Source organism: Diabrotica virgifera, chromosome 3, assembly GCF_917563875.1.
Source record: "Diabrotica virgifera virgifera chromosome 3, PGI_DIABVI_V3a".
Taxonomy (NCBI): domain Eukaryota; kingdom Metazoa; phylum Arthropoda; class Insecta; order Coleoptera; family Chrysomelidae; genus Diabrotica; species Diabrotica virgifera.
The window spans coordinates 104,519,093-104,546,830 of NC_065445.1; the positions used below are offsets into that span (position 1 = coordinate 104,519,093).

General features: G+C 31.5%; 1 protein-coding gene across 1 annotated transcript in view; it reads right to left on the reverse strand.

Moving 5' to 3' along the window:
* Nucleotides 1-11,656: 11,656 nt before the first annotated feature.
* The window catches only part of LOC114341663 (dentin sialophosphoprotein), a 44,344-nt gene continuing 28,262 nt past the window's right edge, over nt 11,657-27,738 (reverse strand). Inside the window, exons 3-4 of the mRNA XM_028292469.2 lie at nt 19,104-20,238; nt 11,657-12,859 (exon numbers count right to left, since the gene is read on the reverse strand). Coding sequence (XP_028148270.2) covers nt 12,024-12,859; nt 19,104-20,238 — 1,971 coding nt within the window. The 3' untranslated portion in view covers nt 11,657-12,023. The remainder of the gene's footprint in view (nt 12,860-19,103; nt 20,239-27,738) is intronic.

Sequence of the window (27,738 nt, forward strand, 5' to 3'; positions counted from 1 at the left end):
AAAGTGTGTGTGTTATTGCGTTACCGCTCCTGCATTACTCAGATCAGATTTATCGATGGATTCTTATGTAATTTTTTCTTCTTAATCCAAATCTGAAAACGGCATTTCGATATTTCTAACCGTCTTCAAGATAATCGACCTCAAAGTCAAAAATGTCACAATGTCACAATCGTTTTATTTTCTGCCGACACACTACACGTCTAGCTGAAATTGTTGCTATTAAGTAGGCTAGTTTTTTAATCTCGATTTGTTAAGCAAAGCATAGGTTATTTACATTTGAGTTTGACACTTCGTGAATGTCAAACTAAATTTTAAATTAAGTATTAATAAAACATCAATGACATTTGATAGTGAATTTAATTATTATATAAAATAAATCAGATGTTCAAAAATACAATTTGAGTATATGTATTTTAAAAGCAATAATTCTTTAACAGCTTTAAAAAGGTTTTTACGAGTATACGGCTTCCCCTTTATGATAAATGGACTGTTCCATTTGATATGAAATTAAAATATAGTCGGTTCGCTAAACTCGACACAACTGGCTAGTGATTTTAGTAGGTAATTATTTTGTTTTTTGAGAATTTTGCCAGAATTGGCAAAATTACTAATTATTTAGTAATTATTAACTAAATAGTAATCATTTTTTTTTCGAAATTGGCAAAATTATTGACTAAAATCACTAGCCAGTTATGTCTGAGTTTAGCGAACCGACAGTATATGAAATAATATTGTTTGGTATAAAAAATTATGGTCTGATATGTGCAATTGCATCCTTCTAATGGAAAAAAATATTTGAAGATTTTTCTCAAATTATGGATACCAACAACATTTTCATTTATAACTCTTTTATTTTTAATTTGACGAAGAAAAGCTATTCTTCATAAAAAGCTCTTCATGTTCTAAGATTTATGATACAACCATCATATATAAAAATTTTATTAATTTTATACGAGGTATATAAAAAATATGAATTTCGATCAAGAGTAAACTACCTGTATAGTTCATACCATTTAAATTAGAATGATATATTGATGATTGCACATTAAAATATAATTATTAATTCTAAACTACTTTTCATAATAGCAATTTTCCATATTATGAATTAAAATACGTAAATATACAAAGTTTTCGTTATGATAATGCTCGCATTTTCAGCTTGTTCTTTATTAATAGGCGAGCGGCACACCCCCAATTTGAGGCTTAGAAATCAAAAAAGCAAAATAGGTGAAGAGCAAATTTTGGTTATTCTTTATGTTTTCGAGGTCGCTGAATCCGAATATGAAGTTTATTTTTATCTAGATTTGGTGGAACATGTTTAAAAATCAAATTTTATTCAAAAATGCGAAAAATCAATTTTGATAATTTTTCATATTTACCTCGCTGTATCGTTGGTCGCTGTAAATATTTCATTTTGAAAATTTTACTGGGTCATCTTTGAAGAATTTAGATAACAATGAGATTTGTCCGAGATGCTTAGATAAATTAAAAGAGAGATTGTTAATTTTTAAACAATTTGTCGTCAGATTTCGTTAGTTTCATGTTTACTTAAAAAAGTTACACTTAAACACATTAAAACATAAATCATGAAGAAATTTTCTGGAAAATTTCAAGTCAAAATATGCAACATAAAAAAAGTTATGTGACTTTATAGACAAGTGGCACTTCCGCAAAAAACGCTTATTTCTCGAAATACTGACCACGGTGTGGTGAATGGCTAATTTTGATCACACTCTTTGTTTTTAATGGTGCTGAAAACGAAAATGAGGTTTAATTTGAATTTTAGATGGGGGAACATTGCCAAAATCGCAATTCTACCCTAAAAATAAAAAAATGAAATCACCTTTTTCTTAAAATTGAAAATCACACCATTTTTTTTCTCTAAAATATTTTAGTCCTTTTTTTACTTGTTATTTGGGTGGAGTCGGAAAATTTGGAGCTTGGCGCATTATGGTAGTGGGTCGTTTGTCTGTCAAGCTGTTACAAAGTTGTCAATTTTATGCAAGAAAAAAATTTATAACCACATTGGTCATTTTATTTTAATCAATGGTTTTTATCATATAAACAGCGAAAACAATTTTGTCGGACAAAAATGTTAGGCCATATGACGCGTCGGATACGATAAATATGTCAAATTCATGAAAATAATATATTTATTACCACATGGCTAATTTTAGCAGAATCTACCATCAAACCTGTTTACAATACTTGTCGGACAATTTTCACGGGGCATATGCTCAGTCAGATGCGCCGAAGATGTCAATTTCCTGGAATTTTTTATTTATTACCACAGATGTCATTTTTATTTTGTACTGTTTTTTTACATATGTAAATTTTCCGAAATTTTCCCCCTTGCCGGATTTTTTTTTGAAAATTCGAGAGAAAATACTCCAAAACGATATTTTTCATTATTAAAGGAGTATGTACACAAATTTTTAGATCACAATTTTTCCAAAATTTTCCCTCCTGTCGGAAAATCTTTTGGAAAATTTTGAGTACAACTCTACGTCACGCCCTTTTAAATATTGTACTTAGTGTGTGTACCAATTTTCAGCTAAATGGATTCAAAAGTAACAGAAAAAAACTGTTTTAAAAATTTTTTTGACAATGGCTCCTCTTAAGGGCGTCGATAACCTAAAAGAATTAAGCTTTCTGTTCGTCTGCCCCAACATTTTTGTCAGACTAATTTCCATGACACTCTATCATCCCATTGGCCCTCTCTAAGATCTCTTGCGCTCATCGCCTTCGTTACTCCCTCTCTCCAAGATTTCTTGGGTCTTCCTCTCTTTCTGCGGTTTGGTGGTACCCATTGCATAATTATTTTAGGGAGTCTTGAGTTATCCATCCTCTGGACGTGTCCGTACCATATCAGCTGTTTTCTTTCTATGTCTGTTGTTAGAGAGCCGTCAACCCCCATTCGCTGTCTTATCTCATCATTACGTATTCTCTCTCTGCGTGACACTCCTACTGATCTTCTAAAAGCGTCCATTTCTACTGCCTCCAGTTTTCTTCTGTTGTTTTCGGCTATCCGCCAAGTTTCTGCTCCGTACAATAGACTGCTTTTAATAAGAGAATCGTAGATATTGTGTTTTCTTCTTTTTCCTATTTCATGATTCCACAGTACGCTGTTTAGACAACCTATTGTTTTTCTGGATTGTGTTATTCTTCTCTTTATTTCTTCATCATCTTTCCCCGTTGTGTCAAAAACGATTCCTAGATATGTGTAATGGTCGCAGGGCATGATGATTTCATTATTTTCTAATGTGATGTTCGATAGTTCGGTACCTATTGGCAGGTATAGTTTACTAATAAAAATTAAATTTTTTGTTCGACTGTGGATTTGCCAAAATATTTTTGTGGGGCACTTAGATTTTTTAATGTATAATATAATTACTTATAATCTCCTATTTTTGTCGGAAAAATGGATGTCAATAAAAAAAATCCGGGAGATTGACATCTTCGGCGCATCCGACTGCGCATAAGCTCCATGAAATTGTCCGACAACATTATTGTAAAAAGGTTTTATGGTAGATTCTGCTAAAATTAGCCATGTGGTAATAAATTTATTATTGTCATAAATTTGACATATTTTGCGTGTCCGACGCGTCATATGGCCCAATAATTTTGTCCGACAAAATTGTTTTCGCTGTTTATATGATAAGAACCATTGATTAAAATAAAATGACCAGTGTGGTTATAAATTTTTTTCTTGCATACAATTGACAACTTCGTGACAGCTTGACAGACAAACGCCCCACTACCATAATGCGCCAAGCTCCAAAGGGTACCCCCCGTTAAGATAGGCAAAATGCCCTCACTCTCAGAATTCAATTTTTTAAATTTTTTTACGTTTTGTGCAATTAAAAAATGAGATAACGCGGATTTTTAGCTCGCCACCCCCCTTATCCCTCCCCCCAGAGCCAAAAACGTAGATTTTTAGATTTATTTTTTTTTTAGTTGAGTTGCAATTGATTTAAAAATTTCAAAAAATTCACACGTGTATCTGAGGCTTTTACAAAACACGTCCATTTTTTACGGACTCTTAGGTCGAGTGTACATAACCTCAAATTTTTTTTTAACTTTTTTAAAACCTATAACTTTTTTTTGGAGGGGGCTGCAGTCCAATTTTTTTTTGAATTTTGTGTATTTTATCAGATTTTTTTCTCTGATTTTTTCAGATTTTTGCGTCAGGTGCGCCATCTTGAAAAATCCGGAAAACTGTTTTTTTAGGGGGTTTTTTGGGATTTTCTCCATTTTATAGACTGCAACATAGATCAACTCAACGTTTTGTTAATAGATTATGTATAATTTGAAATAACTGATATATTAGGATATTCAAAAATTGGGCGAAACACTTTTAAACCCCCCAAAAACCATGTTTGTTTAAAGTTTTGTAAGGATTTTTGAGAGTATAATTATTTTTTTTTTTGAGGTCGATACAGCCTGAATATTTTTTTAAATTTTTTTACGTTCTATATGATTTTAAAAAATTAGGACTCAACGCAATTTTAGCTCACTTCCCCTATTCCCCCTCCCCCACAGCCAAAAATGTCAATTTTTAGATTTTATTTTTTTTTAAGTTGGTTTGCAATTAAATTATAAATGTTGTTCTGAAGCTATTTCTTTGTGGCATTTTTGTAATTAACTATTCTAAATGGGAAATAAGCCACAATTGAACTAAAAAATGATTTTATTTTCCACCTGAAATGCGATAGAGAGAATTCGATAATCTGTGACGCACTGAAAAAATGGTTTGGGACGATCTATATAAATAAGTCAGATTAAATTAAATTAGAAGATTTTTTTACCAAACAACATTTTTGTTTAATTTATTAATATTTTGTGTTTTGACAACGATGTCCGTGGCGGACATCGAAACGTTAATTAAATCATTTTTTAGTTAAATTGTGGCTTATTTCGCATTTAGAATAGTTAGTAATTATTAAATTATAAATTATAAAAAATTCACACGCACAGCTGAGGCTTTTAGAGAACATCTATTTTTATGGACCCGAAGGTCGAGTGTACATATTATAACCTCATTTTTTTGTTTTTTAATAGGTACGTATAACTTTTTTTGGCGATGGCTGCTAATTTTTTTGTGTTTTGTATATTTTACAAACTACCTACGCTTGGCTCATAATGCAAATAGTCCCCGCTGTATGCTTGTCCCGTTAGGTAAATTATTCCGATTCATTTTTTTGCACAAACTTACTCAAAAACAGGTCCTTATAACAAATCCACAAGGTGCCAGGCAATACCGCGGCAGGAAAATTTTTTAAATATTTTTTTAAATGAATTCAAAAAAACAATTTTTTCACTTCGGACAAATTTGTTTTAGATTCTCTGGATCAAGCTGTGCAAAAAAGGTATCTTGTGATTTTTCTATCAAATTGACTGTTGTCGAGTTACATGCAATTTTATATTTGAAAAACGCGAAAATGGCCATTTTCAAGGCTTAATAACTCGATTAAAAATTATTAATATGAAAGTCATAAAGTGACCAACTCAAAGCTTAAAGCCCCCCCTGCAATAACCTAAAGAAATTTTTGTCATTATTTTATTACTAACTATTATTTTTAATAATTAAATATGAGCACTAAGCATGTATTGAAGCGGCCGTCCGCGAGAGAGAGATGTACAACTTTCATTGGACGTTTTAAAAAAATATCGATTGGAAGTCAAAAATACGTTTTAAAAAAATAAAAAAGGAATTTTGAGGTTATATGTATTGTACAGCTGGTTCCAAAAAAAACTGATACGACTCTTAAAACGTATTTTGTAGAAAATTGAGCAGTGCACTTTCTTCTTGTTCTTCTTTTTGTTTTTGGTCTCGCTGCAAGGCAATTACCAGCACGATTTATAGGCGATCTTGATGTAGTCTGGCTCTAAGCCATATCAAAATCGCTGACTATGTTTTTGTAAAAAGCTTTTGATGAGGTGTGATCAGGTGTGATACAATGAATACGAATATTTTGAAGGATAAATACTTATTATTTACATACTGTCACTGTCACTGCCAAATCTTAAAATTTGTCAGATAACTTCAACCTCAAAAAATGGCTGTTTGTTTGTTTATTTTATTATTTGTCGGTCATAATAAATATAATATAATGTCAGACAAATCATACACTGCTCAAAATGATTAAATCTTACTCAGAGTCGTATCAGTTTTTTTAGGAACCAGCTGTACACTCGACCTACACGGGTCTATAAAAAATAGATATGTTTTGTAGAAGCCTCATAAAAATTTTAAATTAATTGCAACTTTAAACAAAAAAAAAAAAAGAAAAATTGACGTTTTTGTGGGGACAGGGGGAGGGGTGGTGGGCTAAAAATGCGATTAGTCTTATTTTTTAATCCCATATAACGTAAAAAAATGAAAAAAAAATATTCAGGCTGTATCGATCTCAAAAAATATCATTAAGCCCGCAAAAACCCTTACATAACTTAAAAAAACATGTTTTTTTGGGGGGTTTAAAGGTGTTATGCCTAATTTTTGATAATCTTTAAATACTCATTTATTTCAAATTATACATAATCTATTAACAAAACCTTGAATTGATCTATGTTGCAGTCTATAAAATGGAGAAAATCCCTAAAAACCCCCTAAAAAAACAGTTTTCGGGATTTTTCAAGATGGCGTACCTGACAGAAAAAGCTGAAAAAAATCAGAGAGATAGCTTTTGATAAAATGCACAAAATGCATAAAAAATTGGACCTGCAGCCCCCTCCAAAAAAAAGTAATAGGTTTTAAGAAAGTTAAAAAGAAATTTGAAGTTATGTACACTCGACCTAAGGGTTCATAAAAAATGGACATGTTTTGTAAAAGCCTCAGCTACACGTGTGAATTTTTTGAAATTTTTAAATCAATTGCAACCCAACTAAAAAAAATTAAATCTAAAAATCTACGTTTTTGGCTGTGGGGGGAGGGGTAAGGGGGGTGGCAAGCTAAAAATCCGCGTTATCTCATTTTTTAATTGCACAGAACGTAAAAAAATTAAAAAAATTGAATTCTGAGAGTGAGGGCATTTTGCCTATCTTAACGGAGGGTACCCATTTGTCCGAATCCACCCAAATAACAAGTAAAAAAAGTTTCGACGATGTGGTCGTAAATAATAATTTTATATGTGGGTCCAAGGACTATTTTATTCTTTGTACTATATATTTTAACATAAACTTGATTAAAAAGTTAATTTCAAATTTTTATTAAAACTTTTGCGGTTAAACTTTGCAATTATTCAGGAATCTGCACCTTTTACTTTAATAAACAATTCATAACTTTTATTATAATAACACCGAAATGTTAAAATAGGTAACATTGTCTTTAGAAAGGTAAGAGATATAATACTGTAAAAATTTCAGAGAAAAATATTAAAATGGAACAGAGTTGTAGCGAGCTAAACACAAAAAACGTGATTTAATTTTTTTTTATTTTTTGGGTAAAATTGCAATTTTGACAATGTTCCCCCATCTAAAATTCAAACTAAACCTCATTTTCGTTTTCAGCACCATCAAAAACATAAAGTATGATAAAAATTAGCCATTCAGCACAACGTGGTCAGTATCTCGAGAAATAAGCGTTTTTTTGGGGAAGTGCTACTTGTCTATAAAGTTAAATAACTTTTTTCCTATTGCATATTTTGACTTAAAGTTTTCCAGAAAACATCTTCATGAACTGTACTTTATTGCTGTGTTGGATAAAATTATCAACTAAAAAGTTTGTCACTCAACTTTTTTAAGTAAACATGAAACTAACGAAATCTTACGACAAAATGTTTAAAGACTAACAACTCCTCTTTTAATTTGCTTGAACATTTTTTACAAATCTCATTGTCATCTAAATACTTCAAAGATGACACTCGAAAACATAAGTAAAGACCAAATTGGTCATTCACCTTAAAGTTGATTTTTGTGGTCGGTATAATGTAATTTTAGAGGTTGCTGCCGCTCGCCTATAAGGAGTACGTGCTATAAATTAATATTTGCTCTGTCTATGATCATTATTTCGTTTATTTTTTGTTATTATTGTTATCACTTTAGTTTTTGTCATATGTGTAGTTTTTTTTCCTTCTTCTTTTTAACTTTCCAACAATCAACGCCGTAGGTACCTACATCATAGTTAGTCCTTAGAGTGATCTAACACAATTTTCTTTTCAGTTCGAATTGAATTTTTCCTTAAATTCCTAGATACCTTAAATTCTTTATATTATGTAAATGGACATATAGATTTTCTATTGTTTTGTCTTTTAAATTAAAAAAAAATTGTTCAGTAGCATATTTACACTTTCGAACTTCGATACTGAATAATTCGTAATACTGAAATAATTTAGTTTTCCACTGACATTTCACTTACATAAATTCAGCATGAGGGACTGTCATATTGGTATTTTCTTATTACCCGATTCAACACTAATCAAAATCAAAACCACTTAGTTAAGACTAGAACATGGTGCACTGATGGAAATATTATATTCACTTGGTCTGGACATCAGAGACCGCCGTATAATAAAAAATTTCTATTACGAACAATCTGCAGCTTTTATAGTGGGGGATAATTTATAAAAATGGACAAAAATAAAGAGAGTGTGCAACAGGGATTTATAATGTCCCCATTATTATTCAATATATATATTCAGAGCACATTATGAACAGAGAGCTAACTGATATAGACGAGGGAATACTTATAAATAATGAAGAACGACTCAACAACATAACATACGCTGATGACACTGCCATTTTTGCAGATAATCTGGTAAGTCTGCTGACTATCGTCTCCAGTATAGCAGAAGTACGTAACAGGTTTGGGCTTGATGTTAACATAAAAAGAAACAAAATATATAGCTATAAGAAAAAATAGGATAACCAGGACAATTACTAGTTAACCAACAACCTATATCAGTAATCACTAACTTTTATTATTTGGGTCCTAAATAAATAAACAGTGGAAACTATCGACGGAAATTAAGATAAGAATAAAGAAGAGAGAATTAGCTTTCACCTAACGTAAAATCTATATAGTTACGAAATAAAATTGTTCCTAAATAAAGGGTTTTACGTTTACTAAAATGCTACGTATTCGCCGTATATGTAATGGAGTCATGGACCTTAACAAGCATCATTGAAGAGCCTCAAAGCATTTGAAATGTGGTTCTATAGATGAATGTATTTTGAGGATGTCCTAGATAGACAAGGTTACTAACGAGGAAGTCTACAAGAAATGGGTAAAGAGCCCGAACGAACTACTCATGTCCATAAACCGTCTGGAAAAACTGAGCAAACTGGAATACCTGGACCATATAATGTGTAATAAAACCATACTTCAAGGTACGGTGGATGAAAAAAGAGATCCAGGAAGAAGAAGAACAACCTGGCTTCGTAACTTACGAAAACGGTTTAACTTGACCACTACCGGACATTTTAGGCAGCAGTTGATAATGTCAAAATAGTCATGTTAGTGTCCAACATCCGTAACAATAAAAAGAGCTACTGGGCCCTGATGTAATCCTATGTTTAGATGAATTTGACCAGTCTCTCCTAAACCTGTCCTAACGCAAGTTGTTACTTCATTATCTATCTCAATCTCAAACTTCACATTCGTCCGGAAAATGCCTGCCTTATACAATTATACAGTGTTCACCATCCAACCCATACTTCTATAATATTTATTTCGGTTTCCAGAAAATTTAATGAATACCGTATCAGTAAATTGTTTGTTAAATGAAATATGATAATTAGTGCAGTAACTGAAGGTTTTCACCTCCGATTTCGTTGAACCTCCATCGATTTTTATGAAAATTGGTGAGTAGTTAGAAGAGACCTCAAGGAACAAAGGTGACATGGTGCCAACTTGCGCGTTTATTCTGGGGGTGGATACCACCCCTTATCGGGGGTGAAAATTATTTTGTTAAAAATAACCCCAGAAATCGATAGAGGGTCAAATTATAAGATTTTTTTTATATAGAGTTAATAAAATAAATGAATACTTTTTGAGTTATTAAGGATGAAAGATTTTAATTTTTCGTGAAAAAATGCATGTTTTAAAGTGGTTTTTCATAAATAACTCAAAAACTATAAATTTTTACAAAAAAGTTATAATTACTAGAATTGAAGATAATAAAAAATTTAATACATCTCATACTTGAAAAACCATTGAATATTAAATTAGAGTGGGTTATATAGACAATTAAATGTATATTTTTTAGGTGAGTACTCAAATCTAAGTATTCAAGCTTAAATAACGGGAAAACGGTGCATTCTATAACATATACTTATCAAAAACACTTGTCAAAGTACTTAGCAATACATATCAAATGAGCTTTAGAAAAAGTTGATAGCACCACAATTTAGCAAGTTTTGATGAAAATAAGAGAATAGTTTCGATTTTTTTAGGAAAAAGTGAAAAGTAAAACATGTGCCATTTCCACAAAAGTTAAAATTTACAGTAATCCCTATAATGCTTTCTTTAGTTTAGTGTAAGTAATGATTTCAAAAAATTTGACTGGTTTAGAGTGCATATTTTTGAAAAAAGTATGATTTAAAAAAAATTTCAGATTTCAAATTTTCGTAATTTTCATTTTCTTTTGATAAAACTCCAAAAATACTCTATATACGTACAAAATGATATAAAACCAAATTTTAGTTTTTTCTTTAACAAATGTTTTACTGGTTTATTATTCCTTGTAACATCTTTATGTTAGACATAACCGAGAAACGTTTAAAGCCTTAATTTTACGGAGAGAGCCATGTAATAGGGGCTCTTTAACCTTTAATTTTAAAAAACTAAGGGATCTAAATGATTAAGATTCATATTATTTTAAAGCGGTTGAAATTACGGTTTAAATAGTAATTAGACAAACCTGATATCATAAAAATGAACAAAGTTATTCTAAAAAATAAACAATAAATTTTTTTTTTTGAAAAATTTTTGTAGCATAAATTTTTAAACATTTTTGGAGAATAAAATTTAATGGTATCATCTTCTTCAGCAGCTCATTTGATAGATATTTCTGAGTGCTTTGACAAATATTTAGAAAGTATATGTTATAAATGCATCGTTTTCCCGTTACTTAAGCTTGAATACTTAGATTTGAGTACTATCCGAAAAAAATATACATTCAGTTATCTGTAACTCACTTTACGTTAATAATAAAAGATTTTCGGTCAAGAAATTTATTTTGCATTTTATTAGCTTCAATTTTGGTAACTGTAACTTTTTTGTAAAATCTTATAGTTTTTGAGTTATTTATGAAAAACCGCTTTAAAACATGCATTTTTTCCATGAAAAATTAATATTTTTGATCTTTAATAACTCAAAAAGTATTCATTTATTTTAAAAACTTGATATAAAAGATTTTGCTTAGAATTTTTCCCTATATTGGTTTATGGGGTTATTTTTAATAACATAATTTTCATCCCCGAAAAGGGGTGGCATCCACCCCAGGATAAAAGCGCAAGTTAGCACCATGTCACCTTTGTTCCTTGAGGTATCCTCTAACCACTCACCAATTTTCATGAAAATCGATGTAGGTTCAATGAAATCGGAGGTAATAGCTCATATCCACCTTCAGGGACGGCACTAAATACCTACTTATAATAATCTAAAAAATTGCAAATCTTCAACTTTACGTAAAAGAAAAATAAAAAAACTACACAATTAAACTCAAATACAATTTATTTAAAATAAAAATAGAAATAAAAATATAATAACAACAGACAGTGCTTCAACAATAAAATTTAAAATATAATTAAAAATATTTCTTTAAAAAATTATCTTTAAAATAATTAAATATTACAAAGTTTTTTTTGTTTTTTCTAAAAAATGCCTTTGGCAGAGCCAATTAGCAAAGTTAATTTAAAAAAATTTACAAATTTACAAAGTTAATCTAAACTATAATATTATCATGATAGCTTTCGTCTCTCTCAGTTAAATTGTCATGGTAGCTCTTCAGTTAACCTAAATAATAGGCATGAATTTTAAATAAGTATATAAAATAATCGTATTTAAACGAATAATTTAACATTTATTTGTCCCCTTCACTTTCCTTTCCCCAACCTTCAAGTTTCTGTTGGTCGCCGAAACTTGGTCCCTGTTCGCGTTGTCTACCTTTTGGACTTCCAGATCTCGATCTTGGTTTTAAAGGACTTCCAGATCTCGATCTTGGTTTTAAAGCAATATCTTCGTTATCCGACTCATCTGATTTTCCTTTGCTTTGACCTCTTCTTCTACCAGGCTTAGATTTCGGCCAGGAGTCCGAATTTCCTGAATCAGACTTATCTGATTTTCCTTTGCTTTGACCCCTTCGTCTACCAGGTTTATATATAGGTTTGGAGTCAGAATTTTCTGAATCAGACTTATCTGATTTTCCTAAACTGCGGTCTCTTCTTGGAGGAAATGCTGTAGGTTTTAAGGTTTCATCCAATTCAGATCCAGAATCTCTCGGAGACCGCTGAATCCTCTGTGGAGGTATTCTTTTGCTCATAGCTGGAGTCGAACCCAATGGTGGCTCTTCTTCATCTAATAATGATTGTTGCTCTGGAATTCTCCTACTTTTAGGACGTGGTTTAAACTTAGCTAGATCATCCAGGCAATCCGAACAGTCAGACTGGATATTTAATTCGACTGAATCTTTCTTCTTAGGTTTTGGGGGTGTCGAAAATTGGGGATCTTTTTTTTCTTTTGGTGCCTCTTCTTTTACATCATCTTTGGGTAGATTTTCATTATTACCACCTCCACCCTTTTTGAATGGATTTTTTGCATTAGGAAAATATTTTTGTTGAACCTTTTCGAGTGCATCGTTCAATTGTTTGATACGTTTTTTTAAATCTCCTGATTTGCCCGTATTGCTAGCAATCACACCTGGAACAAACAAAATTTTTGTTGAAATTTGATTTTGTAGCAATAATTAACTTAAGCATTTAAAAACAACTTTAGTCAAAACATTTAATTATGTCTTGCAAGGAGTGCAAGTATAAACATTTGTAAGAGTTCAAGTCAGTATCAGATTACTTGTTGATTGAAAAAAAAAAGAGAAAATTGTCCAACAAGAAGTGAAATCGAGTTGAAACCCTCATCAAATAAACCCACCAAAATGGTATAATTTAACTCAAACGTTATTTAGAGCTTTGTTATTGATAAGTATTACATGTACAATTATTATTGTAACATTTCTTTTAGTATTAATTTTTTTAAACTGCTTTTTGTTAACTCGTGAAAGCGTAATACTGTAGCAGCTTAAGAAATCGAAATTGAATAGAAATCCTCATACATCGTGGGAGGTATATTCTAAAGCATCAAATTAGACACACCATACTTTCTCCCATTTGGTATCCTTTTTTCCTAAACACCACAGAGCACACTTAGGCGTAGGCATCATACTACATAAGAAATACATGAACAGTATTGAACAAATAGAATACCTTAGTGATAGAATTCTATATGTATCATTAAAGCTTAATCATACCACTAATATCAACCTAATAAGCACCTACGCTCCAGACATCTCTAAATCCATCGAAGAAACAGAAATGTTTTACAATACACTACACGAAACTATCAGCAAGATTAATGGCAACCAAAAAGTAGTGATTTTCGGCGACCTTAATGCCAGAATAGGTAACGATATCCTGCCAGGCGTAAAACAAAAATTCAACGAAGACACCATCAACGGGAACGGAGAATTCCTGATTGATTTTTGTGCCAGAAACGAGATGAGGATTAACAGCACGTACTTCCCACATAAATAACAACACAAATACACGTTTTGCAACACCAGAGGCCAAAAATCAATCATAGACTACATAATTACTATGAATAACAGAGCTTTCGCCCCAACACAGTTACTAGATGTTAGAGCCCTAACCTCAGCTAACACTGAAACAGATCATAACTTGGTTTTATGTAAAATACAGATAGAACGACCAATTAAAATCAAAAAATCCCCCACATACATCGAGAGATACAATATAGAATCAATAACCTCAGAGAGCACAAAAAGATTGTATGAAAGCAGGCTCACAAGCAAATTGGAAAACATTAACATGCACAACTGTGAAGTAGAAGAATGCTGGAATTAAATTAAAAACTACATCCAGCAGGCTGCGGAAGAGTCTATCGGCAAAAGAAAAACAAACACCAGCGCAATAAGAAACAACAAACCATGGTTTTGTCAAGAAGTCAAAGAACTCGCAGAACAAAATAGAAAATGCTATCTGCGTTACAAAAGGACTGGAACGCAGGAACAAAGCGCGATCTATATAGAAACAAGAAACAGAATAAATTCACGAATAAGAGCAATAAAAATAGAGCATTGGATCAAGTTCACAATGACATGGATCACGACATCTATGGCGCACAGAGGAAAGTTTGGAAAATGCTAAAAAACAGAAAAAAACCAGTAACTCAATTTGTACAGAAAAAGGGGATACCAACTGAGACATGGGAAAAATATTTCAGAGAACTCTACAAGGTGAAGACGCCAATGACGAACACGATTACAATACAAAAGACAGGTATATCACCAAAGAAACTGAAGTAGAAGCGAGAATGAAGATCTTAAAGAATATGCGATCGCCAGGTACTGATGGAATACCGAACGAACTGCTGAAATACGGCGGTCAGAAACTCACTAATTATCTCACAACATTGTTTAACAAAATCTTAGACAGAGCAGAGATACCACAAAATTGGCACACCAGTATCGCAATACCGATTTTTAAGAAATGGCAAAGATCATGCCCGGACAACTACAGAGGAATACCTCTCTTAAATACGACAATGAAGTTATTCACAGGCATACTCAAGGATAAATTGGAATCACAGATAAAGAACAGAGAAGAACAGCAAGGATTCAGGAAGGACAGGTCGACGACGGACGCAATATTTGTCATGAAACAAGTGAAAGAGAAGTCGACAGAATATAACAAACCTACATATATTTGTTTCGTAGACCTAACGAAAGCATTTGACAGAGTCAGACTTAGCAATATAATAAAGACAATTAAGCAAAAAAGGATACCGGCAAACATTGTTAAAGTCATAAAACAAATGAACAATAACGACATGACAAAAATTAAAACAAACGACACCACTACGGCCAATATACCAACACCAGGAGGAATCAGGCGAGGAGACAGCCTCAGTCCATTTCTATTCAATATGCTAATGGATGAAATAATAGAAGATGTGGAATCGCTACAACTAGGATACAGACTCGGCCGCAGTAGAATCAGTATAGTGTGCTATGCCGATGATGCAGCCCTGATTGCAGAGGACGAGGATGACCTACAAAGAAAACTTTATCGATTCTATCAAGCATGTCGACGATTCAACATGAACATACCCATGCAGAAAACAAAATGCATTACCATTGCGAAAGACCCAATTAGATGCAAGCTAGTGGTAGAGGGAAAATCAATAGAACAGCTAAACCAGTTCAAATATCTAGGTGTAGAGTTATCAAGCTATCATGACCCAGCCAGAGACCTAAGAGGACAAATTAACAAGGCCGCTGTCTTGTCCGGATGTTTGAGAGATGTGGTCTGCTATAACCCATATATGAGAATGGACAGCAAAGTTAGAATTTATAAAACTTGCGTCAGACCTGATATGACTTATGGCATTGAATCAAGAGAAGACACCAATAAAATCAAAAACATGCTACGAACAGCCGAAATGAAGACACTAAGCGCAATAGCAGGGAAGACAAGAAGAGATAGAATACGAAACAACATCATCAGGGAACAATTTGGCGTGCAAGATGTAGTCAGATGGGCCAGGCAAAGACGAAGAGAATGGTTCAGTCATGTAAAAAGAATGGAGGAGCACAGACTACCAAGAATTGCTCTAGAAGGAAAACCAGCAGGCAAGCGTCCACCGGGGAGACCACCAAAAAGATGGAGAGATAACTGGCAGTCTACCTCTCAAGAAATACTTCAACGTCGGAATTAACAGATCGACAGATCTACAACAAGTATAACAAGAAGAAGAAGAAGAAGTTTTTTTTTGTTATTTCGTCCATGATCAGGTTGAACAATAGAGAACTCAGGTAACCTCCCTGTCTTATCCCATTGCCGGCTTCAATACTTACCACCCAGAAAAGAAAATCAGAAAATTTTGGTCATGTAATTAGAGAAGAAAGATATACCCCCCAGCTGATGATACAAGGTAAAATAGAGGGAAATATATCGAGAGGAATACGAAGAATTACATGATTAAAGAACATCTGTGAATGGCTTGGCTCACCTCAACCTCCATTGAGCAATTCAAGGCGGTAGTATTAAAAACAAAAATAGCTGTAATGGCTCCATAAGAAAAATAATTTAAAAACTAAATCGATTAAAGTAATTAACTGAGAGTTTTTAAAATCGAAAATAAAGTATAGAGGAAGAAAACCAACTGAACCGACCTTAAGAATAAACAAACACACTTAATTATTAAAAACATGTTTAGTTATAGTCCAAGAAATGAAGCTTAAAATAAGACAAAAACTCGCAATTTTTACAAAATGGATCGATTTGCTTTAAAATTTAAGAATAAGTAGTGGATAGTCCAAGGATCAAAATCTATATGATTCCGAAAGGCGCTTTAACCATGGGGGTGGTTGCCACCCCATCTCGGGGGTGTAAATTTTTTATTATATTTTAATTGCAAAAGTTGGTAAAAACGATAATTCTAAGTAAGTATTTCTAAGTAAAAAACGTTCTATACATTTTTTTGATAAAATTAATAGTTTTCGATTTATTCGCTATCGAACGTGTTAGTTTTATATCGAAAAAATCAATGTTTTTAATAAGTTTTCTGCTAATAACTCCAAAAGTTTTCGTCTTAACAAAACATCTTTACTTAACAAAAATATACCCTTTGAAAAAATAAACAAAACCGTTTTTTTTAAATTTTCTTTAAGACCAATAGTAATCGAGCTATACTTTATTATATGTTGGCTATTCTTCTTCAATTGCTAAATATTGTAGTTTCAAAAGTCAAAAGACGGGAAAACTATGCATTTTTCGAGGACAATTTGTTTAAACTAATTGAAAGTACTTAAAAATATCTATCTCCAGAAATAAAATAAAAGTCTCTAGCTCAAAAATTAAGTGACTTATAAAGAAAGTAATGTCAGTCCCTATTTTTTTCAGCGAAAAAGTGATCGCAAGCAACCCCCTAATCACCACCCTAATTAAAATTATTCATTGACCTTATTTGGTCTTTTTTATTTATGTATTATTGATAGGTTCTAGAAGTTTGACCGGCTTAGAATGATTAGTGTAAAAAAATGAAGTTAAAACGAATAACGAAGTTTTTGTAGTTTGGAAAAAATGGCCTTTCCTTCAGAATAGCAAGATTAGGATCAGAGATATGAAAAAATGTTTAAATATAAAATTGTAGCTTATTTAATTGCCAAGAAACTTGTTTGCAAAAATTTTTTCTACAACAAGAATTGAGTGAGCTATTGACAATTAAAACTTGTAATAACACTTAAAAACCACCTTTACCAACCCTTTCAAAGTCAGCTCTTGTTGCGACTGAGAATTTTAAAAAGATTTAATATTAATAAACTTATAGATCTTGTAAAACCCTACAAAACTGCTTTTTACCGAACTTTCTAAGATAAAAAATAAAACATTACGGTGAAAAAATCAATATAATTTTTTGAAGAAAAAAGGAGAAATCCAATTGGAAGCATAATATTATAAGTTAGCGGTGTTTTTAGTCAATGGCCTTATTAATTTTTATTTATTTATGTATTATTAATAGATTATAGAAGTTTAACTGGCTTAGAATGGTTAGTTTTTAAAAAACTGGAGTTAAAAGCGAATAACAAATTTTTGTAGTTTGTTTTAAAATGTTTTAATATAAAATTGTAGGTTATTTAATTCCCAAGAACTTAGTTTGAAAAAAATTTTTCTATAGCAAAAATTGAGTGAATCGTAAATGAGTAGGTATATAGAAAAACATTGATTTTTCCTATACAAAACTAACACTTTCGATAGCGAATAAATCGAAAACTATTAATTTTATCAAAAAAATGTATAAAATATTTTTTGCTTACAATGTATTGTTTGATCAACTTTTGCGCTAAAAAATATAATAAAAAATTTCCACCCCCGAGATGGAGTGGCCACCACCCCCATGGTTAAAGCGCCTTTCGGAATCATATAGATTTTGATCCTTTTACTATCCACTACTTTACTATGTACTTATTCTCAAATTTTCAAACAAATCGATCCATTCTGTAAAAATTGAGAGGTGAAAAGCTTCAGCTCCTGGCCTATTATAGGATATTGTAAAACATATGACTGACATAAAAATAAAAAAATAATATGGTAGATACCTATTTTAGAAAATTTAACTATACAGAGTGAGTTTTATGCAAGCAAGTCCTCAATTATCTCATAAACAGCTTGCACGATTTTTATAGATTTTGGTGGGTAAGCGTCTTCTAACGCGGCCGATAATGTAGCGGTAATTATATTGTTGTCAGATCTTCCGCTTTTTCTGAAAATTTAATGAACTTTTCTTATTTTAAATGGGGTACACTGTATATTTTTTGTGATTTGAAAACCTTGAAATACTGATAATTTTTCATGTTATATTCCCTATACCTACCCGAATGCCGTGATTTCGCAGTTATTGCTACATTTATTTTAAAAACATTTTAAAACAAATTATAAAAATCAATTTTTTCGACCCGGACATACAATAGTTTTGGTTCTTTGAATCATTGAGAACAACAAAAGGTCTTTTGTAATTTGCTCTATTGATCGTTATCGAGTTATAAAAAATTTAAAACTGAAAAGTGCCTATAAAATCTACCCGAGCCGAAAAAATTAATTTTTATAATTTGATTTAATTTTTTTTAGGTGTTCAGGGTGTTCCATTTGAAATAAGAAAATTTATTAGATTTCCAGAAAAAATGGAAGGTCTAACAACAATGTAAATAACAATATATTTTATTATCGGCCGCATTAGAAGACGTTTACCCATCAAAATATACAAAAGTCTTGCAAGCCGTTTCTGAGATAATGGGGGCGTTTCATATTATATAAAACTCACTCTGTATATATTATAATTATTATTAAATTTGATACATAATATGACTTACCAACCATTACTCCAAGCAACATGCTAAGTACTACAAATCCTGATGGAGAAATTTGGATTACTTTCATAGCCATTTTGTCTAATTTATTTTTAAATAGATCCTCTGCATTTTTTGTTTGTTTCGCAGTTTTATTATTGCAAACTTCAACATATTTAATATTTGGTTTGCTATTATCAGCTTTTTTATTTTCTTCATTGTCATCTACCATCCAGCCGTTCTTTTGAGTGGTTTTCTTGTGATTTTTATTTGGTTTTCTCGGATGTACAGGAACTACAATCTCATCTTCATCGGTTTCTTCGTTATTCTTCTGTTTATTACTTTTATGGGATGGTTTTGTTACAGTTTCTGCTTCGTTGTTTTTATTTTGCATATCGTTAGCTTCATTATCTTCATCATTTTCAGCATCTTCGTCTAATGGTTCAGTGAATGACTTTCTGTTTTCCATTTTATCTCGATTGTGGCTATTCGGTAATTTTGTGATTATTTCTTTTCTATCGTTATCCGTTGGTTTGACATCGCTTTCTTCATTATCTCCATCATTCTCATCGTCATCATCTAATGGTGCAGTGAAAGATTTTCTGCTTTCCGTTTTATCTTGATTATGCTTCTTCGGCAATTTTGTGATTCTTTCTTTTCCATTGTTATCCTTTGGTCCGACATCATTTTCCTCATTATCTCCATCATTATCATCGTCATCATCTGATGTTTTAGTGAATGACTTTTTGTCTTCCGCTCTATCTTGATTAGGTTTGTTATCATTTTTTCTGCCATCATTAACTTCGTTATCACCTCTATATTTATCACTTATTTTCTCTTCAAATTTTGTCATTTCCATTCGTTCAAAATGAGCGGGTTCTGTTGGTTTTGGTCTTAATCTCTGCTTCTTTTTACAAGGTCCGACATATGTTATATCGTTTTCCTTAATGTAACGTCTTAGGAATCTAAAGGATATATCGGAGCACTGTAAGCTATTTCCATCGGCCACTAAAAGCCTTAAATTAGGTAGTGGTCGTATAATTTCCACACGGAGATCTATTAGAAAGTTTCCACTTATATCCAGTATTTCAAGATTAGGTAAAGATGTAAAAATAATTGGATGTAGGTGTGCTATTTTATTTTCACTTAAATCAAGAACCTAAAACAAAAAAAAATGGTTAGAAAATAAGACAAAATAAAAATTATAACATTTAATTTATTTATTCAATTAAAATATGTTTTTCTGTAGTCTTCAAGTAGCAACTAAAATTCAAACGTATTTTAGATATTTTGTTTGGGTTATACAAAAAATTGTAATGTATTCTCCTTTTTATGAACATTTTTCAGTGCGTCACAAATTATAGAAAAAAAGGTAAGTCCGTGATAATACACATTTATGACATTTATTCTAACGTGACATTTTAGTTAAATCTGACAGTTGTCAAATTTTATTTTCAATTTGGAATAAAACCAAATCAATTGTGTCTATTGCATTTATAAAATGGTATTTTCTTTCATTTGTATAGTCTTATAAATTGTACAGATTATATTGATAATATTATTATTTTATTTAATAAATAATTCTTTTTTGATTATGGCGCCATCTATCGACAACTAGAATAATCACCGAACTAGAATAATTACCGAAGTAATCCCAGACGTGCCTTTTTTTCTGTCACATACAATTTAATGCGTTAGAGAGAAATCGAAAAACTGTGACGCACTGAAAGATGATCATGAGAAAAAGAATAAATCTTTTATTTGACTTATGGACTATTTTTACTGAGAATTAGCCATAATTTTTGCTTAAGGGGATGGGTACGTAGTTTCTGCTCCAATGCTATTCAAATGGGATTCATTTTTTTCGAATCCTGAGAAAACTAATAAGTATTTTTGAAAAATTTAAACGCAGGATGAAAGATTACATTATTAGCGAGGGCCAAAAGTCCCTGAGAACTTCTATAATATATATTTTAATAAGTTACAGTGGTGAAAAACTAAGAGAAAATTTAGTGTGATTTTTAATTTCAAATATCTCATTCAAAATAAACTTTTTATTTATTCTAAGGGACGTTCGGCCCTAGGTAATAATGTTTTCATTCTGCGTTTAAATTTTTCAAAAATATTTATTGGTTTTTTAAGGATTCGAAAAAATTGAACACAATGTCCGTAGTAATTTTTTCCAAATCTATCTTTGTCATACAACGCACTCAGTCGGATAGAATATTGTCAGCATATTGTCAGTCAGACAGTGACAATCAGGGACAATTTTAAATATTTGACATGGCACCGGGAATATTTTGAGTTGTTAAATAATATTGATAGTGTATTTGATAAATAATTAATTTAAGACGTGAACTTAATAAAAAGTTATTTATTGTTTATTATTTATGGAAGATTCAAAGCAGAGAATACACCAGAATATATTCAGTGATCCAAGTATTTTGTTGTTAAAGATGTTCAAAATTGTAAGCGTTTCATAGTAACAATATATTATTAAAAATCACTTTATCACTTTTCCTCCTTTCTTGATTGATTATTAGTTTTTGTTGTATAGTAGATAAATTATTACAATCACTGAATACATAGTTAGTGAAAAATTATCAGTAGTAATTGCACAAGGGCTCTAAAATTCTATATTAATTTTAGAGTTCGAGTGCAATTTGTTGCGATTATTTCATGAATAAAACTGTTCAGAACCAAAATTTTATTGTAATTTATTTATGTAAGTACAAATTAGTACAATTAAACACAAAGTTTTTATAAATATTTGACGATTGAAAGTCATCACTTTTATAATTTTTAAAACATTAATTGTCATTAATGTCACTGAATGTATTTTTTCGTAGCAACGAAGGGCATCTGACGTAATATACTTAACGACGGGCAATTATCAAAAATTATCGATTTAATTCAGATTTCTGTAGCTTTCTATTGGTCAGAATCTCCTATGAATAAAATAATCATATTAATTAACTGAAATAATAATTAAGGCAATTGATTATATAAGTGACAGTTATCCAAGAACATTCAAAAGCCATCTTTAAAGTTAATGATGACATTGTCAAGTAAAGTTTACATATCCATACCAGTGAGAATTTTACTACACGTAATTTGCAGTATAAAGACAGAAAAAAAATAGCCGTACAATATTTGCGAATTATGTAATACTATTATAAGCTTATTTTGTCAAAATAATTTTTTTAAAACTAAAATTGTTGTTACTTCGTAATAAAAAAGAGTGAATTGTATTAACCCGGCATTTTTCGCTATATGAGATTTTCTCTCACGGTTTCAGCATACATGTTGCACACAACTTTTTCCCTGGTAAATTAAACATGTTGTAGTTCCTTCTAGTCTCCTAATTATCGTTAAATCGAATAGACTCGTCTGCTCAGATGGTGTTTCAGTTGACTTAGTATGACCCGATTGTTAAGTCGGTGCGCTTCTCGTGAGATATTCTCTCATCGTGCGATCACCGTGTTTAATATATTTTAGCATTATTTTATAGCATTATTCTATATTGTAACAATATTTTATTTTGTATTTGCAATATGAATCGTGCAAAGATAATTTTGGAACTCGCCCTATTTCAGGACAATCAAATAAAGGATAGGAGTCTGTCCCACCTTGACTTTACAATATAGGGAACATAGGCAATGAATTATAAAATTGTAGATTGCCTTTCTAAAACAGTTTTAATTTAATCTCTCTAATGTTCCATTACAAATTCTTTTTGATAAAATCTCATAAACTTCATTGCCTGTGTTCCCTATACTGTAAAGTCAAGGTGAGACGGACTATAAGTAGTACAAATTTGAAATTTACATTATAGAAATATTAAAATTAATATTATTTCTACATTTTTAGATTAAAATGTACAAGCGCATCAACAATCACATTGTGTAAAGCTAATAATAATTTTATTGTGTTTAAAATCTATTTTGAAAATTTTATTTTCTTACACTGACGTAATAGCCAACCTAGCGAAATGTTGGGGAAATTTTTTCAGAACAATACTTCTATTTGATGGTTTTACTCTCAAACTACCACTCTAATATAAACTACTCCAAGAAATTAACGCACCACCTTAAAAATGGTCTTTGTCCGATTTAAGTATTTTTTAACAAGAATAAAAAACCGCTAAACGCCGTAAAAATGAGTGGCGCATACAATATTCCAGCTACAAAAGATCTGATATGAATATTACGTGGCGCGAAAATGTATTTTTATTTTGATGGAAAACAAAATTTTAGTTTTATTTTAAAACATTTTTTCATAATATTTGCCCAATTTGAAGTAAAACGCGCCACAAAAGAGTAACTTTGATACAGTTTGAATTTTGAAACTCATTGTGGGGCGTTTACTTCAAATTTAGCAAATATTATGAAAAAATCTTTTAAAATAAAACTACAATTTTGTTTTCCATCAAAATTAAAATACATTTTCGCGCCACGTAATATTCATATCAGATCTTTTGTAGCTGGAATATTGTATGCGCCACTCATTTTTACGGCGTTTAGCGGTTTTTTATTCTTGTATGAGGAGTTTTTCAAAGTTATTTATAAATTAAATGTATATAGTTGAATGCAACGTTTCTCGATTACACGTTAAGCTTTATAAATGGTCGCCTTTGTCGCATTATCTCCCAAATGATCTAGTGTCCATCGAATGTACACTAGATTTTTTTTTCTATTCGAAATAGATTGAAAAAAATATTGGGATGGCCGGTAAATGAACTCGGATTGCCCGTTGCCAGATCAAATTAGCGTCGTAACCACTACAACTACATAAACTATTTAGGGAATAATCGTTAATTGGATTATAGTTTTGTACCTTAATAACTTATAAACGGCTTAACCGGTTTTGTTCACTAAACATGAGTTTGAAACCTATTGACAAGTAGTATTTTATGCATCTAAGGTCAAGTATGATAACTAAAGTTATTACAGGAATTATTGAGCTTGAAAAACCGTTTCTCCCATAAAAAATAGATTTAATCATATTTATGAAGCCTGTAACTTAACCATTCGAATTTTCCCGTTTACAGGGTATACACCATTAGATTCGTCTAGAGTCCTTCTACAAACGCTCAGTTATTGGCGTAATTCGTAGGTTGAAATTTTGAGTAATTGTCGAAAACACAAAATTTTCAAAGTTTAGTTTTTCAGCTTTTCGGCTATACTGAGCCGTGTGTATGTCTGATCCTGACAGCTTAGACACCATTTGAAATCTTAACTCAACGCTATTGATTTGGTGTATTTACTGTTCTCCTGTCTCTTCTTGAACCGAAGATATATACCGCTAAAAAATATGCCGTTTTGTACTTACCAAGTCCTATAGCTAACTTATAGGTAGTCAAAACTCACAAACTACACCGGTTCTGAATCGGCCCTCACCCCCTCTTCAAACAGAGAAAAAAAATTCAGATCGGTTTAACTTTTCCACACACATACATACATATCCACAAACATTTTCCCTTTTTTAAATAAAAATTGACTCATATTTCTGAGCTCGGTAAATTTTGAACGGTATAACCGATTTTAAAAGTTAGACATGCGTTGGAAAGGTAATGATCGCTTCTATTAGAAGCCTCAAAGGTCGGAGTTAAATTTTCGAAGTTTTTGGGAGTTTTGAGGACGAGAACGAAAAACAGACTCTAAATAGGAAGGACCGTAAAATCCACACCTTGGACCAAAATGGATGGTTGACATATGAATGGGTTAGTCTTTTCCTGAACTTTAAGATGGGAGTTGGCCCAATTTTCAATTCAGTCAGATTTAGAAAATCGAAAATTTCGTGTATATATAGTATCGCGTGTAGGAAGTGTAGGTGTGCGCCACTAGCGAGAACTGCCGTTCTTTGGTAATATGTTAGAGGCTTATTCTTTAACAATATCGCTGTAATAATAGTGTTGCTAAAGAGATAAATTTTTATTGTATTCAGGGTGTACCAATTAAACTGTGTTTTTCCCCAAAGTTCACGACAACCTGTAGAATATTCTAGCATTTATAAAATACTGAAATTAAAACCCAAATATGGCCTCAGATTTTCTAAACATTCCGTTTTTTGACTCATTCGCTTACGTTAAATAATAAAAAAGTTAGGTACTTTAACAACTAGCCATGCTTTTCATCAATAGAGGGTGACACTATGATTTATAACCTTCTGTCGGCAAATGCTTCGTTTCCGAGATAAGGGGTGTTGAAATAATTTTTCTTACAAACTGACGATTTATTTATTGCTCTAAAACCGGTTGACAAATGCAAATGGCATTTGGTGAGTTTTAAGAGGTAGTAGCTATTGCGCATTTTTGACATGCAATTAAGAATTTTATATTCACCATTGGTGTGCATAGGTGCGGGTAATGTGACCCATATGCGTGCCAAAGAACTAAAAGAATGTAATCAAAATACAAAAAATAATGTATGAAACAACGAAAATCATATTTAAGGAGTTAGAGAACAAATGGAAAAAGAAGGAGAAATAGTAGAAGATTGAGGAAATTTTAAAACTGCTATGATAAATACAGCAAAACTAGTATATGGGACCGCAATAAATAATAAACAAGACCAATCGATACCATGGTGAAATAAGGAGGTAAAAATTGAAATAAAAGAAAAGAAGAAACTGTGAAAAGAATATTTACAACACAAAATGTAACAAAAATACGAAAGATACAAAATTCAGAAAATAACAAGGAAAACGAGACCGATGACCAAATTAAAGTGGTGATAGATGAACAAAAAATAAAACAAACATATACAAGTTGGGAATAGTAATAAATAACAGAGGAAGCTTCGAGGACGAGGACGATCACAGCAACGCATTAAACAGTATAGGAAAAATATTCCAAGATGTAAATAGAGAATTCCTCAATAACAAAGAAGTATCAATGAAAACGAAGATGATATTATATAAAACAATATATAGGCTAACGTTAATATATCGAACAGAAAACTGGATCTTAAACAGAAGACACCAGAGTAGAATACAAGCAGCAGCTATGATAAAGAAGGACAATAAGAGTAAGAAGGATAGACAAACTGAAAAATGAAGAAATAAAATCCTTAAAATTAAACCGGAATTTTACACAATAAAGGGGAAAAATTAGCATGGTTTGATCATATTCGCGGTGTGCAAGTACTTTGAGGGGATACGAGAAACGATCGTGCGCGAATAGCGGAGAAATCTTGCAACTTTCTTAAATAATTCATAACTGTCAACTGAAGTTGTCAAATTGACGTATATTTCATATCTACTGTCTACTAGCGATATGCAATTATTATATAAAGGTAAATTTAATTAATTGTATTTTGCTTGCAGTAATGCATTTTAATAACTAATTTTATTTACTACATACAATTGTTTACGTTTTAATAACATAACCTGAAGCTTATTTTTTCTTTTTATTATATTTTTGGACTATGGCCTTGACAATTATCCAGTAACCAGGACTAATATAATTGGCCAATATAACTAAAAGTGCGAAAAATGTTGCTGAGCGTAGAAACCTGAAGTTGTTGACAGCTACATATACCTTAGACATATTGTAAAAACTTAGCAAAGACGGCTGAGCTGCTAAGAAAAATAACTCTGGGATGGGCAGCGTATGGAAGACTCCGTGATATTTTTAAAGGTTATATACCCATCAGCTTAAAAAGAAGAGCCTTTAATTAATGTGTCTTGCCTGTTCTTACATATGGCGCAGAGACACTTACTCTAACAAGGACATCTGTACAAAAACTACAAGTGACGCAACGTAGAATGGAAATATCATTGTTGGACATAACGTTAAGAGAGAGGGTAAGAAACGAAGAAATTCGTGGAAGAAGTGGTGTAGAAGACTGTAAAACATATAGCCAAAATTAAATGGAGAAAATCTTAGAGTGGAGACCGAGAGCTGATAAACAAAACCGGGGAAGACCACCCACAAGATGAACTTACGATATAAAGAGGATTTGTACCAACTGGATTGCAGCAGCGCAAGATAGATCTGAATGGAAGTTTTTCGAGGAGGCCTATGTTCAGCATTGGACGACTATGGACTGATGATGATGATGATGAATGGTGGTGAAAAGTTCTCTGTCTCTTCCCATTCTGTGCAACACCATTTTGTTCGTAATATGATCGGTCCATGGTATTTTCAAAATTTTCCTAAAAAGCCACATCTCAAGAGCTTCCAGCTTTCTCATTAAGCTAACATTAATAGTCCAGATTGTGTCTTTAGCTACTCAAAAATTTCCTCATCATCAAAAAGGTTGCTCTTGATTGCTCTATTCTGATCTAATTTCTTATTTCGGATTTATATCTTCCGTAATCCAGACTCCTAATAGTCCAGGGCGCATCTGTTTTGAGATGGACGTTGAGAGGTAACTCATATTTTTTGCAGAAATTGCTTGGAAATAATTCATATAATAATAATTAAGTTATCCTCCCAGTCAAAAAGGTCCGGAACATTGTTTAAATGATTAAAAGGTCAAAAAATTAAGGAAAAATTCGATTTTTTTCTTCGTTTTTTTATTATAACTTTAAAAGTGTTCACTTCCAAGAAATATTGCACTAACATTAAAGTTGCATAATTAAATCTCCTACAATATAAAATTAGTTAAAAATTTTAAAAATTGTCACCCTTGTTGCAAAATAACAATAATTGCGA